The sequence below is a fragment of the Echiichthys vipera genome, assembly GCF_963691815.1.
Source record: "Echiichthys vipera genome assembly, chromosome: 14".
In the NCBI taxonomy this organism is placed as follows: domain Eukaryota; kingdom Metazoa; phylum Chordata; class Actinopteri; order Perciformes; family Trachinidae; genus Echiichthys; species Echiichthys vipera.
Window position 1 is genome coordinate 29,112,028 of NC_139839.1, and position 20,427 is coordinate 29,132,454.

General features: G+C 42.0%; 1 protein-coding gene across 2 annotated transcripts in view; it reads right to left on the minus strand.

Annotated features, from left to right (window-relative positions):
- cblb (Cbl proto-oncogene B, E3 ubiquitin protein ligase) overlaps window positions 1-20,427 on the minus strand; it is a 147,994-nt gene that overhangs the window by 35,203 nt on the left and 92,364 nt on the right. For both annotated transcript variants that reach the window (XM_083926749.1, XM_083926748.1), the window contains exons 10-12: window positions 14,474-14,674; window positions 11,105-11,299; window positions 2,283-2,660 (exon numbers count right to left, since the gene is read on the minus strand). In XM_083926749.1, coding sequence (XP_083782875.1) covers window positions 2,283-2,660; window positions 11,105-11,299; window positions 14,474-14,674 — 774 coding nt within the window. The remainder of the gene's footprint in view (window positions 1-2,282; window positions 2,661-11,104; window positions 11,300-14,473; window positions 14,675-20,427) is intronic.

Consider the following 20,427-nt stretch of genomic DNA (forward strand, 5'->3'; position numbering starts at 1 on the left):
CTCCCATAGAAAAAAACACCTTCTGAGCTCTCCAGCTCACAACTAACAGCTAAACTGAGCTTCCGGGGTCCCCTCCCTTAACTAACAGTGTTTGGCCCCTTAAGTCACCACAAGAAATGAGAAAAATAATAAACTGAGAAAATATATATTCCAGAGCCGCCAGATAAACCATGTGAAGTAAATTCAATTCATCAGCAGAGGGCGCCAAGATGCCTCTGGTAGGCAGGCCATGAGGGTATTTTTCTACATCAGATAGGATAAATAGAATGCAGTATGAAAGCCTGCCAGTATGAAACCCTGCCGTCCATCCAGGATTAGAATGCACATGCTGGATCGATACAGGTCACCTCTGTACCTGTATGTGTCAGGCTTCGGTAAAACCCCTTGACCAAACAATGAACGAGAATATTTCAGATAACCCTGTGGCGGTCGGTGGTAAAAAATTAAAAATAAAAGAAAATAAAGCTGTGAAGAAATGATATAGTAACTAATTGAAATCCACATGTGGACAAGCTTCCAGTGCTTGGCACAGAGGCCGATTAAAAATAATCTGAATTCACATAACAGCCAAATAACAGATAACATGACAGTGGCTCGTTTTTGATGAAATCAACAGCCTCCCGCAGTCATACATGCAGGTGGATGTTATGAAGGCTTTCGCCTCGGTGACCGAAGTGAGCCTCCTTCCTCCATCGTGATGACAACCCTGGCAGGGAACAGCAACGCAGGTTTGAAGCCCACTCCGCAACCACCTCCGGTGCATAATCCTCGTATATGGTGATGGGGGAGCCTCTGAACTGCAGCTTGCTTCTCCTGGCGCAGGCTTTGCTTATGATTTTCTCCTTCCCCTGGTATCAATGCGACATGATAATGACTGGCCGTGGTCTCTGCCCTGGCTTTGGCTTCTCGGTTAGTGTGCAGTGAGCCCTGTCACATTCCGGCAGTCATCCTAGGGAGCGTTTGCCGAAAACCTCCATGAGCAGCTCTGTAAAGAAGGCTATCGGCCGCAGACCTTCCACTGATTCAAGTAGGCCGATGACTCGGATATTATTACGCCGGCTCCTGGAATCCTGTTTGCTGACTTTAGCCAGCAGCTTAGCGTTGCTCTCTGTTAGCGTGGCACAGGAGGCCTCCAGTGTTAGCAGATGCTCATCTTGTAGATTTGCATTTACCTTGAGGGAGCCTAAAATCTGAGCGTGGTCAGACACTATGGCGTGGACGTGGTCCAGCTTTGCTTCGAACGTTGAAATTGAGGCTTTGAGATCGACGGAGAGGGATTTGAACTCGGCGGAGAGGGCAGTACGGTGCTCTTCCCAGACGTTAGCTATAGCCACCTTGCTAATCTCGCCGCCTGCCTCCTCTGCGGGGCTGGCCTTCACCCCCTGGTCTTTTACAGTCTGTCTGGTCGCACACGTCAATATATTTCGGTGGTGTATCCATCAAACGAGACGAAAATTACTATTTGTTGTGACTTTTGGGGTCCTTTTTACGGTGAAACTATCAAAAGTTGCGGGAGCAAGACTTGACCCATGTCTACTCCATCTCAGCCAAACCGGTACTATAGATCTCCTGTTTATCTTCTTAAATCACCTGAAAACAAAAACAGTCTGCTCCAGTTCAAACACAAAGACCTCCTGTGTAACAGCCATGCCCAGACGCAATAGCTGTGAGGGACAAATAATGTCCAGGTGTGAACTTAACTTGCTATTTGTTGTTACATATAGTTTACATATTGCATTGCACGTCATCCATTGACTCTTCACAACATGATTCCATCAGACTATATCTATATATTTTAACACAAGCCGGCACCTATGCACAGTCCCATTATGTTTTAAAGACATTTGTAGTTCACTAAGAAGGTAAAACATGCACGTTTATGCTGCATTTTTCTGAGCTTTCACTTTCCTTTGTATTGTGCGTCGGGCACTTCATTCAGCACAGCATTCTCTCCCTCAGAACAGACTTACTAAGCCTCAAAGTTTATCTCTTACGTAGGAGGTAAACTATTGGAAAGGCCAAAAAATGATCTTTTTTTTTTTTTTTAATTACTAAAATAATTAATTTCATTCCAATCCGTCGAATTGCTATAAAAACATTTTTTTTTCAAACCACAAGTGGCGCTAGAGGAAAAAGTTTGGGGGTTCTCAGAGCCATGAATGTCTGTATGAAGTTTCATGGTAATAGATTTATTTTACTTTATTGAGGAGACAATAGGTGTTTCCATATTTATCCCAATTTATCACCTAAAATGTTCAAACTAATATATATCTAAGCCCTACCTTGGAGCTCTCTGAGGTCCCTGCCCCCTCCATTCTGTGATGTGACCTCCCAAATCCAGCAGATGGACAACTGAGAGGTCTGCCATTCAGGTGTGTGGGGCCGGTGGGTTCGAGCTGGATTGGATGCTCGGATCCGGTCCGGTGGGCATCTGCAAAGTGGCTGTCTTTGGGACAGCGTGTCTCAGGGGGTATGTGGGAGTCTGACAGGGTGCTAGTAGATGAGATGGAAGATGACAAGGGAGAGGAACTGGGGAGCCAAGAGTGAGGGATGGGTGGAGGACGCTCATGGGGAGGTGGTGGAGGTGGAGGTGGGTCTCTCTGGGGAGGAGGTGGGGCTGGGAGGGGCTTGTCCTGCCTCCTGGACGTACCTGGTGAAGACTAGAGGTGGAGAGATATGGTTTGTTTACTGAAATGACAGACGACAATCTAAATCATTCTAGACTCATTTCTTAATCACACCACTCTTTTTATGTTTTATTGTTGTGTTTGAGTTGAATCAAGGAAGCTAGCAAGCACTTTGTGGAATCTACATGTAGCCGGGATCTAAATAAAGAATAAAGAGTTTTTAATCAAAGATAAAGCAGGTTTTGGTGCTCAGTATGGTCATAGGCCTTCCAACATGCTCAAGCTTCCAATGTAAAAGATAAAACCTTATCCTTAACTTTGGCTTTGAACCTGGCGTGAAAACATTTTCTCAATAATTTCCACCTATACTAAGAATAAGGAAACAACCGTGATTTCTGGGTAATAAAATCCTTTAGCAATTCAAATATTCATGACCAATGTAATATAAGGACTTGTGGAGCTTTAATGTAGGCATGTTCTTTATGTTTTTTTGTTTTTTTTTATCTCCAGAAGGACATCATATGTCTGGCCCTGTGAATGAGTGTGTGTTTGAATCTGTACCAGTATTACCTAGAATTCAGAACCAGTAAGTACCTTTTTCGTACTTTATTCTCTGTGTCATAACAAAAACTGGAGTTTCAGTAGTAACAATAAGTCTAAACCTATTTATCTTATTAACTTAGAGCCTTTAGTTATTAGTTTAGACCATTTTACACACTACACAAAATATAACCTCTCTCTACCTCCTCCTCCCCTCCCAAAGCCAGCCCTACAACATCCAGCCTGCCAGTCTGTCACCAGGGTATAGAGACCACTCTTGTGTGTCTCGACCATATTCTGATTATATTATTATATTATAGCGTGTGTATACGTCTGTCCCATCAGGCTAATATCTCTTGTGCACATTCATGCCTGTATGCTCAAGTACGGTTCATGGTGATTCCAAATTTTTGCTTTCCTTAATATATTTAGCCTGGTTATTGCCAGACCAAGTTCAATTTACGATTGCACATTGGTCTGGGAAGGCTTCTGTCATTTTCTTCTGCACAGTTCAAATGGCTGCATGCAATTGGACAGTCCTTTAACCAATCAGACCAACGATCCAGGTGACATACTCCATCTGTTTGGCCAACCAGCGAGACTAACTGGTAGATTCTACTTTTACCAAAACTAGTCAGCAGTAAAGCAAATACATCCTTTCTTTGGAGGAATTGCTCCAGGGCAAGTTTCTGCACAGTTTTCAGTGATAACCTGCCACTGAAATCATTTCAAACTGCATCGACAGCTACATCAACGGGTAGCGGTTGCTGTGTTTCGGTGACGCCATGTTGAATGTAAATTGTAAACACAAAACTGCTTGCGACGCTTCTCTCTCGTCATTGGAGTTAACCAGCTAATAGCACGCCAGGTGAAAAAAAGCCAGCTTGGTTATTGGATCCAGAAACAGTATTGTAAACAGAAGGAATAGACCTGCTTTCTTCAAGACCCAGGGGCAGAGCAGATTTTGTGATAATTGATTTTTACAAACTCTTTTTCCGTCCATGCACTTCGTGGCTTCCGTAGAACACTTTTGCAGGAGCTACCGGTTAGTCAATCACTGCCAGCCTGCCCTTCAGTGAAGGCAAGTGTTTGGGTGCACTTTGGATTTGACAACCTCCAGGGAAGGAGGAGATGGACACGACTCATTCAATATGCAAGGTTTACAAAATGAAGGTCAAGTACTTCAGCAACACTATGAACGCGGTCAAGTAAGCCATCATTCACTTGTCCGTAGTCAAACCAGCCAGCCCTATATTTGTAGTGCGCCCGTATTCTGACATTTATGGTAAATGCATTGAAACAGGATAAACACTTTACTGTCATTCTGTCTCACTCTGCAGTATAAAACTCTGACATGAAGGTAAACACTTTACTGTCATTCTGTCTCACTCTGCAGTATAAAACTCTGACATGAAGGTAAACACTTAACTGTCATTCTGTCTCACTCTGCAGTATAAAACTCTGACATAAAGGTAAACACTTTACTGTCATTCTGTCTCACTCTGCAGTATAAAACCCTGACATGAAGCTAAACACTTTTCTGTCATTCTGTCTCACTCTGCAGTAAAAAAATCTGACATGAAGTTAAACACTTTTCTATCATTCTGTCTCACTCTGCAGTATAAAACTCTGACACGCAGAGAGGAAATTAAGTATTAACTTTACACGAGAACACCACATGAATACAACTGCTTTGTTTGTGTTGTGTCCACGTACGGTTTTCATTTTTCAGAATAAAGTGTTACACAACCAGGCCCAAATACATATGAAAACATGATTAATTGCATAATATTCACTGAACTTTTTATATAATTTTGAGAAATTTTTAAATTCTGAGAAATAAGGCACCTACTAGCCCACGTGCAATTGTATCTATGTTAATAGCACTTTTGTTTTGAAATCACTGAGAATTAAGATATACTAGATATATTGCGAAAGTTAAGCATGACTAAATTACATTTGGTCATAGATTTGCCTTTGTGTGTTTAAATCAGTTGATCATTTAAAAAAAAAAAGTATAATCATAAACTTTAATGCCATAATTTGTCGTACTGCCTTTATTAGCTCACAAGAGGACTGGTGTAGGTCCTGAAGACTGTACTAATTCAAAAATTGATTCTGAATCTTAATGAATCAAAAATCGTTTTAAACTGAAAACTGATTCTGAATAGAATCGTTACCCAAAGAATCAGACTCTGAATCGAATCGTGAGACACCCAAAGATTCCCACCCCTTTTAACTATAATAATATCTAAAGTAATATATATATGACTAACACGTTTTTTGAGATATGAGTAGTAGAGACAACTTAAGGTGACAGAAATATGAATAATAATAATAATGGTAAATACAATCATATGATACGAGTAGTAGTAGTAGTAGTAAGTCATAAAACAGTAGTAGTAAGTAATAACACCTGAGATACTAGAAGAAATATGCCTGATGTTTTTTATGGCAGGTAATGTTATAATTTACAGAACTTATGATAATATTAGAGATGGGTTCAAGTAGTTAATTCCAAGAGTGAGGGATCACATCAGTTCCTCGGGGGCCAATCGAGTACTAGTTTTTCCAAATCTATTTTTAGAACCCAACACATATTCCTGCAGGAAAACAGCCTACCAAACACCTAGTGCTTATTCTCCATCAAAACAGTCACAGTTGCCCTTTAAGGATTGATTTTTCATAACCACAACTTCGAAACGTTGTTCCCTTACAAACACGTGATTACATCCTTGTTCTCATTCTGTTAAGGATCAGTCCTGCTGTGGAGAACAGACGCTCCTCTGGCACAAAGGTGACAGGTTTCAGCAGCTGCTGCTTTGACACAACGCTCTCATGCTCTGCTCGTTATCAAGCAACTGAAGTGTCACATCTTTGATAATCATTAGACTCAGGTGTGTTTCAACAGGGAGAAACCTAAAACATGCAGGGCAGCTGCTCTCCAGGAGCAGGATTGGAGGTGTCTGTTCTAGCTTGTCGACATCCATATTTTCAAACTAGTCCTCCCTGAAGAGGGGGTCCAGTGCCTCGATAATGTGGCCCCAAGCGTCAGTGCTTTCCCTCCTCCATGTCGTCTTGCACAGTAACCCCGTCATGTAGGTCATACAACTTCTCTAGAGTGGTAAGGCGAAGTGGCAAAAATCGAATCGTTTGTGTTCAGGTCAAGTGCAGAAGCAAGAGGTGCTGCATGCACAAAAAAACTTGAGTACCGTTGTTTACCAATCAAGTAAATTTGAAACGAGGACTACGCAAGGAATGGATCACTCACGCCCATCCCAGGATAATATACTATTAAAATAAACCAGATTATGAGTGCCACTGAATACATTTAAGCATCTACGTTTCTTTAAAATGTTTTTATTTGCGTTGATGGCAGATATACATTAAAATGATCATGTTATAACAATACCAATACCAAAAACTAATGCTAACTGCCGTCACATACTATCTGTGTCCATCTCATGCTGCTCATTAAAACAGCAAGCATGAAAACTGTATGGATAAGAAAATTCTACAAATGAACAGATCAGTCCGTGGGGGACTTGGCATGGGAACCAGAGGGTCACCTGTTCAAGTACCTGTGTAAACCTTCCAGTACATTCTATTTGTTTCTGGGTCAAATACGAGTCACTCCTGACCCGACAGCTGTTTAGAATGAAACGTCCTCGTTTTCTTCTTTTCCCCTACTCTTTTGGTTTTTTAACTCCCGGAAAATATCAATTACTCCGCAATTTTTCATATGTTTTGTTTAGTTTCTCGCTGTTCCGTTTGTCTGCTCCATATCAGCGTAGCTCGCTTATAATCAATACCATGTGCACCGGGCATGTAGCCAATAGTTGTATGACACGTCACAACATAGTGTTCACAGGAAATGTAGGAGTAGTTCTGCATGTAGTGTTGCCAGATAAAGATTAGGTTTACAAGACAAACATACACAAAAACGACCCAAATGTTTTGGTGGAAAACAAACCAATCTGGCAACACTGACGTTGACACGATTGACACGTTTCTGACGCCTGCCGACTCAAACAGACACAGGAACACAGATTATATCCCGGCAGACTAGGCCTATAGCAGCATAACTAAGACCTCGTAAGCCCTAGATGTAAGCTTTATCAAAGAGGAAAGCTTACTCTTAAATATGGGGACAGTGTCTGCCTCCCGAACCACACTTGGGAGTTGGTTCCATAGGAGAGGAGCTTGGTAGCTGAAGGCTCCACCTACCATTCTACTTTTGGAGACTCTAAGAACTATAAGTAGTCCTGCATTCTCAGAGCGCAGTGATCTAGTCGGGTAATACGGTACTATGAGCTCTTTAAGATATGACGGAGCCTGACTAATAAGAGCTTTGTAGGTAAGAAGAAGGATTTTAAATTTACAGCGAGCCAGTTCTCCTATATATTTCAACCATTTGGTGTAATGTGGCCCCTTTGAGTTACCCTTTGGGACAAGTACTAGAATGTTGATCCTTGGTCTTTTTGTCTCCCCTGCCTCCACAAACTCCCTGTTCAAATCACCTACCTATTCTGGTAAAAAAAATAACCATCTGAAGCCCACTCACACCCAGTGACCTTTTGATCTCTGGAAAGAACGGCGACATGAACTACAGCACTTCTGTAAGACAGAGACAAACGTCTCCCCTAGCTCAACTAGATATTATTTTTACTTAATAAATGTATATTATCCTATGACGTTGTCAGGAGTATTCTTTGCATGCAGAGTCTTTGGTCAGTGTTTTAAAAGGACTAGGGATTTTCAGTTTATGAGACGTAAAACAGTAGGCTAGATCAAGTCTTGTTGCTGTGTCCTGTAAGCTTTTGCGAAGGGTTAAGCCTGATAAGATAGGTAACTGGTGCCCTTTCTAAAGAGGACAAAATAAATTCCTAAAAATTGAATTAATCAAAATTAAATCATGATTAATACAGTGATTCATTTATCAGTCATAATTCGTAACTCCAACAGAAGCTAATACAGGAGAAATATGTTCTCTTCTATCTTTCAGTTAGTACACGAGCTGCAGCATTTTGGACCAACTTGAGACACTTAACAGACTTATTGGAGCAGCCTGATAATAAGGAGTTGCTGTAGTCCAGCCTAGAAGTAACAAATGCATGGACAAGTTTTTCTGCATCTTTCTGGGACACAATGTTCCTAATTTTCGCAATATTACGAAGGTGAAAATATGCAGTCCTTGTCGTTAATTTTATGTGATAATCGAAGGCCATATCCTGATTAAAAATAACACCCAGATTCCTTATTGTGGTGCTGGAGGACAACACAACATCATTCAGAGTGTAGGTGCAACCGGCATCCCAAAGATGATTGTTAATTTCTGGATTAATGTGAACTTTCATTTTGATTATGAGAAGGCCTCAGCCTGATCAAACAAAGGGAAAGACTAGGCCCAAAAGCCTGGTAGCCTTGTCCTTGAGCGCATGGTCACAGAAAAAGGCCTGCCATGCAACTCTCCCCCAACAGGTCACACCCAGATGTGAACTCTCCAAGGGACCCCTAAACTGTCCATTGGCTGACTTGACCTCTGGTGATGACACCACCATTGAGTCTATAAAAGTGTATGACACCTCCTGTTTACTCTCTTTCTTGGACTCTCTTCGACTCTCTTCTGCGGAATCCAGGGACCAGCTGCCAGCTGTCCCTAAGCCCTGAACATGGCCTATATGAAGTAGGATCATCAGCAAGGTTAACCAACCGGTTACCAACCAAACTGAGCAGAACAAAGAGCGATCTGATTCCTCTTTTGTCTAAGAGCAAACAACCAGGACAAGAACCTTTCTTCAACCAGCTTCCTTCACAAGGACCAGCCACTGGCATCGAAGCAACGCAACTTATCTTTCCTATCTCATGGACTGGTAACTAATCACCAACTGGGCATTACTACATGTTATAGGACTTTATGAACGGCTTAGCATAGAACATAGCTAATATTTACTTGATTAACGACACGTTTATTGAGAATACTCAATCTCAATCTGAACGTGAGTCAAGGCCCTACATTTAATTGGTTTTCCGTGTGAAGTTTTTAATAAATTCAAGTTACCAATTTTTAGTAATTTTTCTTTATTCATTTTCTTTTTCAAATATTTCATTTTATAGTCACACTTTTGATCCAATTAACCTATAGAGTACCTACAAGAGCAAAAATATCTTTAGCTATTGAGTTTCGGAGGCCTTCGGGGCCAAGTACAATAACTTTAGTTTTATCTGAGTTTAACATCAGAAAATTGCAGGTCATCCAGCTTTTTATCTAATTAATGCACGCTATTTCCTTAATATCCAGCTAACTGGACATAATATGTAGCCTACCCATTTTAAACTTTTGCTACATCCTGCTGCTATTGGAATATTATTCTACAGATTGTTTAGCTTTAAGCATTTGAACCATGCTGTAGGATGGGGCATACACAACTCAGCTCAAGAATATACACAATGAATAGGTGGGTCTGTCACACACAGTAACACACAATGACTTAGGGTACGTCCACACGATCGAAAACAACCTTTTTTTTCTCCGTCGTTCGACGTTTTACGTCCACACGGACTCGGCTCAAGAAATATCTGCATCCACACGAAACCAGTGAAACCAACTCAGAACGCTGTAGTAATCATGCCAGGCCTGGATGTGGCACTTTAACTGCCACAGAAATACACCAAAAACGGAGAAGAAGAGACGGGGATGAGCTGTGGAGAATACAAACACCGGAGAGTTTCTCTCCAGATCTAAAGACTTCCCAAATCCTCCTCCATCCTAGAGAGAAATGTGTCCACTGTTTCTGGAGTTAGTGGAGACTTTTCTGCTGTTTTGGACTCTGATGCACCAATCACTCTGCAGTTAGTGTCAACGAGCAGAGGGTGCTGCTGTGAGCTCGTTCCCCGTCCCAAAGCACTCACAGGCGGGCACTTTCTCACTAGATTTAGAGACTTTTCACACCTTCTTAGAAACTTAGACCAATTTAGCTCCTTGTTCAGAGCATCAGGTAAAAGGGAGAAATCTGTGGTCGGCCTAATTCATTCACATGCATGTGGCTCAGAGTCCAGTTCAGTAAACAGTCTATGGGTTTGTCTCTCTCGCAGTGGCACTGTTGTTGTTATGTGACATCGCAGGGTTAGAGGTCCGAGGTGGGGACAAAGTATGTGGTTTCACCGTCCAGACGACAACACCATGGGGCAGTTTTCAAATCTTCCCACTCTGGGACCTGGTTACAAAAAATACAGTTTTCAGGTTTTGATAACTCGGCTGCGTGTGGATGGTAGGCCAAAACAATACTAAAGTTGTGCGGTTACAGGAAAACGCCTCTCCTTGTGGACGGGCACTTAAATAAGTAACTTGAATCTTACTACTGATTTGGAAATAGTAACACGTTAGACTAGCCCAATTGTTACTGAAAAAAAGGAGTCAGAGTAGAGTAGCGTTTCTAAGTAGGCTAATTTGTTAGTGGCATCACTGGTCATCACTGACACAAGTTCCGGATGAATAGTTTATAATAAATTTCAGGTGATTTTATTTAGCCTGTGCAGACTACATATACAAGTTGATTGGTCAACACTTTCGTTTTTTTCATTTTTTTCTATGTTTCATTTTTGGATCTTTCAGTCACAGTGAAAACTGCCGACATTTCCAGGGACAGTAGTAGTGGGGAACAGGTCACTGAAAACAGGGACATCTGGTCACCCTACTTAAAGAAGGAGAGCTGGAAGTGTTTGAGTAGAACTTTCTTTGTCATGTATTTATCTTATCCTTCCTGTAACCTGTAACCTGTTGCTGACTGCTTTTTGTTTCCTGTGTCTAAACTCTGCTCTCTGTATGTGTTTAAAATGATAATGTGACAGCCCACTAACGCTGACTTTAGTGATTATGTGCAGATAAATACAGGTGACAGATTTTTTCTTTACATCTGGGGAATGCTGTGACTGACCTTTGGGGAGCCTGTGGGACTGGAAGATGGGGAGCGGATGGCGCCCTTCTGGATTAGGTCAAGTCGCGGCGGGACAGGGGGAAGGCTGAGGTGCTGAACACAGGTGCTGGGGTCTCCCCCGTGGAATTTTCTGTGCTGGCTGACAGGTGAAGAGCTGGGAGAAACCATGGGCGAGTTCTGACGCTCTGCACAGTGCTGAGACAAAAGTAAGGAGCCCTTAAAGGGGTATTTTTTTATTTATGACCAGCTGCTGTAAGAGAATACATTTTTTTTTATATCACATTTCTTTAAAATGCTCTTACATTTAAGAGAGCTCCAGAGTTTTAAAGTGAAATTCCAGTGTAAGATCATCCCATGGCCTTTTTCGGTAAATACAGTCATCAAATAAGCTATCGAGACAATTTTTTCGCATATGAACGATTAATGGAGCTATCTCGGAGAGTCGCTAACAGCCGGACGTGGCTAACACTGATTAGCTCGGGGCATTGCGGTGAAGACATTAAAAAGTATTTTTTAACCACTAATACTGCTCAAAATAACACCAAACCTCTGCAGTAGGATGATTAGAGTCCCTACACAGAAAACAAGGCACCAACAGCGTAGTTAGTGAACCCAGAGTTTATTAAAAGAGTGTTTTAAAGATTTACCTACTGGCCTGGTACCGGCTCCTCTCATAGTAAAGTCCATTCAAGTGGATTACCAAAGTCAATCCAAAAGGAAGGAGCCCATTGATGATTTATTCCAAAAACCTAAACTTTGTGGTTTATGGATGTTCGGTGAAATCTAAGTTAATAATATATGTAAACATTTAGAAAAGTCCCAAACAGTGAATTTCCCCGCAGCACCAAAATGTCACGTGAGGGGATGTCACGTGTGTTAAAGGGGCTCCAGGTAGAGGTACCATCAGACTAGCATCAGCCTCGGTGTGCAGCAATTTTTGGTGTACCTCTGGGTACTGTTAGCCCATGGGCACAGAAGAAGAATTTTTATGGTGCCAACAGAGTGACATTTACCACCGTAGCCTGGAATCATTGAATACTGCAACACGCTGTGTGACTCCTATGGAGGATTCCCCATCCCTCATCAACTGCACCTTACTAGACACATTTTTTCCATGTCTCCAGAAGAAACTGGAAGAGGCGACCGATTCCTAAATGAAGCATCAATGGGCTCCTTCTTTTGGATTGACTTTGGTAATCGACTTGAATGGACTTTACTATGAGAGGAGCCGGTTACCGGGCCAGTAGGTAAATCTTTAAAACACTCTTTTAATAAACTCTGGGTTCACTAACTACGCTGTTGGTGCCTTGTTTTCTGTGTAGGGTTTAGGAGCTGGCCGGAATTTCACTTTAATGGTTCAATATATGAGATTCAGATCATCAATATAGCAGCAGCAAAGAACTATTTTCTATGTAATGATATAGTGTAGTGGTGTCCTGAGCAGAGAAGTCACTCTCCCTTTGTGTGTTGGAATCTGACTTTCACTGTTCTTTGCTTTGATCATCAGGTGATTCTGAATGTCATATATAGAACCTTTAAGCATGGGCAGATCAGAGATGACTTCAGTACAGCAACAAAGATGAGAGCACACCATGAAAAACATGTTCTGGATGTACGGTACTAAATATCACTGATATTCATGAATAATCTGTTAGCTGAAGCTATATCAATGTGCAGTATGTAGTCGATTTGCATTTTAACTCTTTTACTCAATGTTCCTACATGTCTTTTTTTTTTCACTCATCAGGGATGCAAACAAGAAAAATAAAGTTTGTTATCACACTGTGCAGGTTATCATGCGCACTTGTCATTGTGCTTGTGTCTAGCAGAAATGTCCTCCCTGTTCTAGTTAAGCTTAATTTATGTTTCCATATCAGTAAATATCCTGTGAGTGAATCCATATTGTTATTCATTAGATTGGTGTTTATTTCAGGTTTTTATTGCTACTGGAGAACTGGGGCCTCATTTATAAAGCTTGCGAAATCCATCCATCCATCCATCCATCTTCAACCGCTTGTCCCTATCGGGGTCACGGGGGGGCTGGAGCCGATCCCAGCAGACATTGGGCGTGAGGCGATTACAGGACGCCAGTCTATAGCAGGGCACATAGAGACAAACAGAGACAGACAACCACTCACACTCACATTCACACCTACGGGCAATTTAGAGTCATCAATCTCGTGCATGTCTTTGGACTGTGGGAGGAAGCCGGAGAACCAAGAGAGAACCCACGCAGACACAGGGAGAACACTGTGAGGCGACAGTGCTAACCACCATACCACCGCACCCCTACGCCAACTATCACCCATGCGTAGAGCTCCTGCAAAGTTTTTCTGACTCAGGAATCAGCAACACTCAATGGAAACACCATGAAATACAGCTGAGACAGCAGAAAAAACACATACATTGACTATAAAATAATTGGCAGCAAATGTATTTCACACTGTATAAAGCCTAGTTGTACTTGTGGATAGTACTGATGGAACACAGTTAAGATGCAGTTTGAATTAATTATCAAGTCTACATGGTTTTAGTCACATGTCTAACTGAATTTTAGAACGGCATACTTCGGCAGGTGTGTCTGTTATAATAATGCTCTGGAGTATCCTCCTTTATTTCTTTTCTCATATCATACATATGAACACATTAAGGCCTGCCATATTTTTCACAGTTTTTAAACAGCCCTCGATATTTTAAAATTTCGGTCGAGCTAACTTGATTCACAGCAGCGGTGACATGTTGCCACTCGTTTGGTTTATATGTATTTGAAATGTCTCTACTGAGGCTTCCAAACACATTTTTGCCGTGCTCAGCCTCCATTACCTTCTCAGAGAACCTTGCTTTTTCCACCATCTTCTGTGTTCTCACCTCAGTCAATCTAACGTCCTCATTGAGATATCGTCCATATTTATGAGCTATTTAGCATATGCCATTTATGGTTGATAGTGGGGGGGAAAGTGGGATGACACTGGGCGGAGATAATCCTCGCACAATTCACCGCAGGTGGGAATTTATTGGTATTTATAAAGAAAAGATTGCCTCAGTTTTTTTTTTGAGCAGCACATTCACGGTTTTGTGCAAACGAATGTTTTGGGAAGGATTCTATGCACAGTTTTATAAATGAGGCCCCAGGACATTTTTTAAACCTTAAATCAGGTAACAGGTTACAGAATAATATATCAATGAGAAAAGTTCAAGAATGAAAAAAAATTAACAATGGAGCAGATGATTGGCTATTCCTGCTCTGAAAGATGCTCTTCTTTTAACCCCTAGCTTGGCTCAGAAGAGCACTAGATTATCATGAATTGTAAGTGGACTTTTGCTTGCACTACAAACAACTTAGATTTCTTTAACCCGACGCCTCTTTACCTTCCTGATGTTGGCCAGTCCATTCATGACCAGGCAGTCCTCTCGGTCTTCCTCATCATCTAGCTCCAGCATTGGGCAGCTGCGCTGGTCCAGGAAAAAGCACTTGGTGCCCTCATTTCGCGGGTCAAAGGGGTCGACAATTATAGGCTCTGTGCCTTTGATCTCACAACGACAGAACGGACAACCTTGACCATCCGATTCCTGGAACAGATAAGGCAAAGATCTCCCATGAAACAGGATATTTTATGCAAACACAGACATACACAGACACAGGTGCTTGAGTGACACATGTAACCTGATAGACGTTTCTAAATCTAATGAGCTGATGAGCATGGCTTTGTTGCTGTTGTGCCAGATCTTGGTGGTAGTAGCAAATATTCAAATGAGAACTATAAGTCTCGTCCATTTTGACGGCTTTAGCCATAGAACAGGAAGGCTGTTCCTGCACACAGCTGGGATACATGTGGTTATGGTTATGTGCTGCACTACTACCCTATATCTGACTCTCATTTCCCTGATTCATGAAAGAACTCTGGCAAAGCCAACTCGACACATGTTTGTGTTTCTCCTCAGAGTAAACTGTTTCGCAACTTTACAACATTCATTTGTCACATGTGCATGCTTCACATGGCAGCTCCTCTCAAACAAGGCTCATAAATAAGAGAATAAAATAGGTTTTGGTTTTCAGTGTGTATTTCTTCAATGACTCAGGGGCTACAATCAAAGGCACAAAATATTTACAGAGAACAAAGCTGCATTTGTGGTGCATTTATGGTTTGGGATTTGGCGGTGGATACTCCAAAGGCTTGTTTGAAATTTAATCCTAATTAGAGTGGGAATTTAAGAAAGGGATCCCAAAGGGGGGGCGGGGGGGGGGGGGGGGGTACTGTGATGGTCACAGACTGAAGAAAGCGTACTGCTCAGCATCAGACACCACTGAAGTGACAAACTAAAACAATCTGCTCCTGAACCTCTGTAATCGTGAAGGGATAATCCTCTCCAGCTCCAAGTCTGCTCTGGAATAGACAGGAAATTATCCTTGTGATTTGCTCACCCTTTCCACATTGATAGCGACTTGCATATGTCTAGAGGTTAGAACTGGGTTAAAACTGGTTAAGGAGCAGAGCCTGAAATGGGTACTGGCACTTTTGATTTTTGTCCAAGAGTCCCCTAACTTCTTATTGTGCACCACTTCTTGATGAACAGGTGCACACATAGACTGTGGGTGTGCACCCCTTAACACCTGCGTAACTGTGTAAGAATAAGCTGTAAAATAACATTGACATCCTTGGTTGAGTTCCTTTTTGCTCCTAAAGGCTTTGCCATCCCAGTTTATGTGACGTGTATAAACTATTAACGGAGAAATCCGGAAGAGACGCTAACAGACGCTAACAGTTGGACTTGGCACGACAAGTCATTAAAATGTCTTTTTTTAACCACTAACACAGCTCAAAATAACACCAAACCTCTGCAGTAGCATGAGAAGAGTCCCTACACAGAAAACAAAGCACCAACAACGTAGTTAGTGAACCCAGAGTTTATTAAATGAAAGTTTTAAAGACTTACCTACTGGCCCCTGTACCAGCTCCTCTCATCGTAAAGTCCAATCAAGTGGATTACCAAAGTCAATCCCAAGGGAAGGAGCCCATTGGTGCTTTGTTTTCTGTGTAGGGACTCTTCTCATGCTACTGCAGAGGTTTGCTGTTATTTTGAGCAGTATTAGTGGTTAAAAAAGACGTTTTAATGCCTTAACCGCAATGCCCTGAGCTAATCAGTGTTAGCCACATCCGGCTGTTAGCGACTCTTGTTTTACTAGATCTTAGTGCTGCCTTCGACACTATTGACCATCGCATCCTGCCACAGAGACTGGAGCATCTAATTGGCATTAGAGGAACTGCATTAAGCTGGTTTAAGTCGTATCTATCAGATAGATCTCAGTTTGTACATGTTAATGACAAATCCTCCATACACACCAAAGTCAGTCACGGAGTTCCACAGGGTTCTGTCCTTGGACCGATTCTATTCACCTTATATATGCTTCCCTTAGGAAATATTATAAGGAAGCACTCAAAACATTTTCATTGTTATGCTGATGATACACAATTCATCTATCAAACCAGAAGAAACCGATCAGTTAGATAAACTTCAAATGTGCATTAAGGAAATAAAAAGCTGGATGACCTGCAATTTTCTTTCTCAATTTTCTTTTTCTTAAACTCAGATAAAACTGTAGTTATTGTACTTGGCCCCGTAGGCCTCCTAAACTCAATAGCTATAAATATTTTTACTCTGGATGATGTTGTGTTGTCCTCCAGCACCACAGTAAGGAATCTGGGTGTTATTTTTGATCAGGATATGTCGATTCTCACATAAAACTAAAGACAAGGACTGCATATTTTCACCTCCGTAATATTGCGAAAATTAGGAACATTGTATCTCAAAGATGCAGAAAAACTAGTCCATGCATTTGTTCTAGGCTGGACTTTTGCAACTCCTTATTATCAGGCTGCTCCAATAAGTCTGTAAAGAGTCTCCAGTTTTTCAGGTCCAAAATGCTGCAGCCCATGATCTCACTAAAACAAATCGAAGAGAACATATTTCTCCTGTATTAGCCTCTTTGCACTGGCAACCTATAAAATCTAGAATAGAATATAAAATCCTTCTCCTTACCTACAAAGCTCTTATTGGTCAGGCTCTGTCGTATCTTAAAGAGCTCATAGTACCGTATTACCCGACTAGATCTCTGTGCTCTGAGAATGCAGGGCTACTTGTCGTTCCTAGAGTCTCCAAAAGTAGAATGGGAGGCAGAGCCATCAGCTACCAAGCTCCTCTCCTATGGAACGGACTCCCAAGTGTTATCCGAGAGGCTGTCCCCATATTTAAGAGTACGCTCAAAAGTTTCCTCTTTGATAAAGCTTACAGCTAGGGCTTATGAGCCCCTAGCTATGTTGTTATTTTTAAGATGATTGTGTCAGGACAGGTGACTGTCCTCCGTGGAGCTGGGTCTGTCCGAAGTTCCTGCCTGTTGTGGGGAGGGTTTTTGTTGCTATAAATAAAATTGAATTGAATTGAATTGACTCTCCCGGATTTCTCCCTAAATTCAATGGCTTATTTGATGTATGCAAGTGTCGAAAAAGATCATGTAATGATTTTACGCCAGAATTACACTTTAAGAAGGTGCTATATAAATGCAAGTCCATTTACCATCACCCAAAACACACAGTAGCTTGTGGCTGCTGCCAGCCCACTGCATGCATTTTGAGTTTTGCTAAGTGCAAGTTCATAATCTGTGCTGACTCACATTGCTGGCTAAGACAAAGAGGAATGTATCTTAATCATTTAACAGGTTGTACTCATTTTTACTCAGTTCTATGTATTTTTACCTGCTGGAGGGCTGGGTAGCCTCGCGCAAAGAGAGAAAAATAAACAAATTGCGTAAAAATAGAGCTGCTTATGGTACATTTTGCAGCTTCAATTGGATGTAATGGACGTGTTCTGCTGCAGGCATGCTGCAATAGCTGTCATGCCGCTAAGGCTTACAGGTATTTTTTGTCCATAAGTCTGGTAGTTGAAACACTCAGGTTGCAGTTCTAAACCACACTTTCTTCAAAACACTCTACACAGTTCAATTCAATTCAATTCAATTTTATTTATAGTGTCAAATCATAACCAAAGTTATCTCAGGACACTTTACAGAGTAGGTAAAGACCCAACAATTCCCCCATAGAGTACGGTGGCAACGAAAACCTTCCCTATAACAGGCAGGAACGTCGGACAGACCCAGCTCTGTGGAGGACGGTCATCTGTCTTGACCGGTTGGGGAGGAAGAAAAGGAGAGAGAAAGAGAGAAACACAAAGATAGACAAAAGACAGAGAGACTGACACACTTCCAGAGATGCAAGCAGCCAGCGAGTAACAGTAACTATAACAATATCTATAGTAATGTGAACATGACCCACATGTTATGGCAGTCTGCATAGCAGAACAGCAGGAACACGCACATCCAAGGTGACAGAACATGAAAATGAAAATAATTATGACAAAATGATGAGTAGGGGCAATAGCAGCTACGATACAGCAAGACATACCACTGATGGTGTTTTTATGGCTACAGATTTTATAATTTATAAAAGTAGTGACAGAATAAATGACTAATAGTTATTGAAGTAGCAGGAAGCGTCAGTAGGCACCACCACGATCAGCAGAGACCTGCACACAGGACCAGGGCAGCAGGCATCACCACCATCAGCAGGGACCAGCACACAGGACCACGGCAGCAAGCACCACCACGATCAGCAGAGACCAACAATCAGGTCCACAGCAGCAGGCACTAACACCATCGGCAGAGACCTTCATACAGGACCACAGGACCACAGCAACAGGCATCACCACCATCAGCCGAGACGTGCGCGCAGGAACAGGGCAGCAGGCAGCACCCCCATCAGCAGGAACCTGATACACAGGACCAAGGCAGCAGGCACTACCACTGTCAGCAGAGACCTACACACAGGACCAGGGCAGCAGGCACCACCAGCACCAGCAGAGACTAGCGCACAGGACCGCGGCAGCAGGCACCACCCCCATCAGCAGGGGCCTGATATACAGGACCAAGGCAGCAGGCTCTACCAAAAATCAGCAGTGACCCACAGGCCTACGGCAGTAGGCACCACCACGATCAGCAGAGACCTCGGAGATGACAAAGCACAAACAACTCCGGGGAAGAAGTTGAATTAATAACATGCATTGATGAGACATGAATGGCATAGAGAGGAGAGAATCTCAGAGTATTAGGAAAGGTAATATTTCCCCTTGCAGACTAGGCTTATAGCAGCATCATTAAACTGAACGGACGCAGCTTTAAGAATAACAACAGCAACACAGCTGAGAGCTCGTAAGCCCTAGCTGTAAGCTTTATCAAAAAGGAAAGTTTTAAGTTTACTCTTAAATATGGGGACAGTGTCTGCCTCCCGAATAACACTTGGGAGTTGGTTCCACAAGAGAGGAGCTTGGTAGCTGAAGGCTCTGCCTCCCCTTCTATTTTTGGAGACTCTAGGAACGACAAGTAGCCCTGCATCCTCAGAGCGCAGTGATCGAGTTGGGTGATACGGTACTATGAGCTCTTTAAGATACGACGGAGCCTGACCAATAAGAGCTTTGTACGTAAGGAGAAGGATTTTAAAGTCTATTCTAGATTTTACAGGTAGCCAGTGCAGAGAAGCTAATACAGGAGAAATATGTTCTCTTCGGTTTGTTTTAGTTAGTACACGAGCTGCAGCATTTTGTACCAACTGGAGACTCTTAACAGACTTATTGGAGCAGCCTGATAATAAGGAATTGCAATAGTCCAGCCTAGAAGTAACAAATGCATGGACTAGTCTCTCTGCATCTTTCTGAGACATAATGTTCCTAATTTTTGCAATATTACGCAGGTGAAAATATGCAGTCCTTGTTGTTAGTTTTATGTGAGAATCGAAGGACATATCCTGATCAAAAATAACACCCAGATTCCTTACTGTGGTGCTGGAGGACAACACAACATCATCCAGAGTAACAATGTCTGTAGCTATTGAGTTTCGGAGGCCTTTGGGGCCAAGTACAATAACTTCAGTTTTATCTGAGTTTAACATCAGAAAATTGCAGGTCATCCAGCTTTTTATTTCCTTAATGCACATTTGAAGTTTATCTAACTGATGGGTTTCATCTGGTTTGATCGATAAATATAATTGTGTATCATCAGCATAACAATGAAAATGTATGGAGTGCTTCCTTATAATATTTCCTAAGGGAAGCATATATAAGGTGAAAAGAATCGGTCCAAGGACAGAGCCCTGTGGGACTCCGTAACTAACTTTAGTGTGCATGGAGGATTTGTCGTTAACATGTACAAACTGAGATCTATCTGATAAATATGACTTAAACCAGCTCAGTGCGGTTCCTTTAATGCCGATCAGATG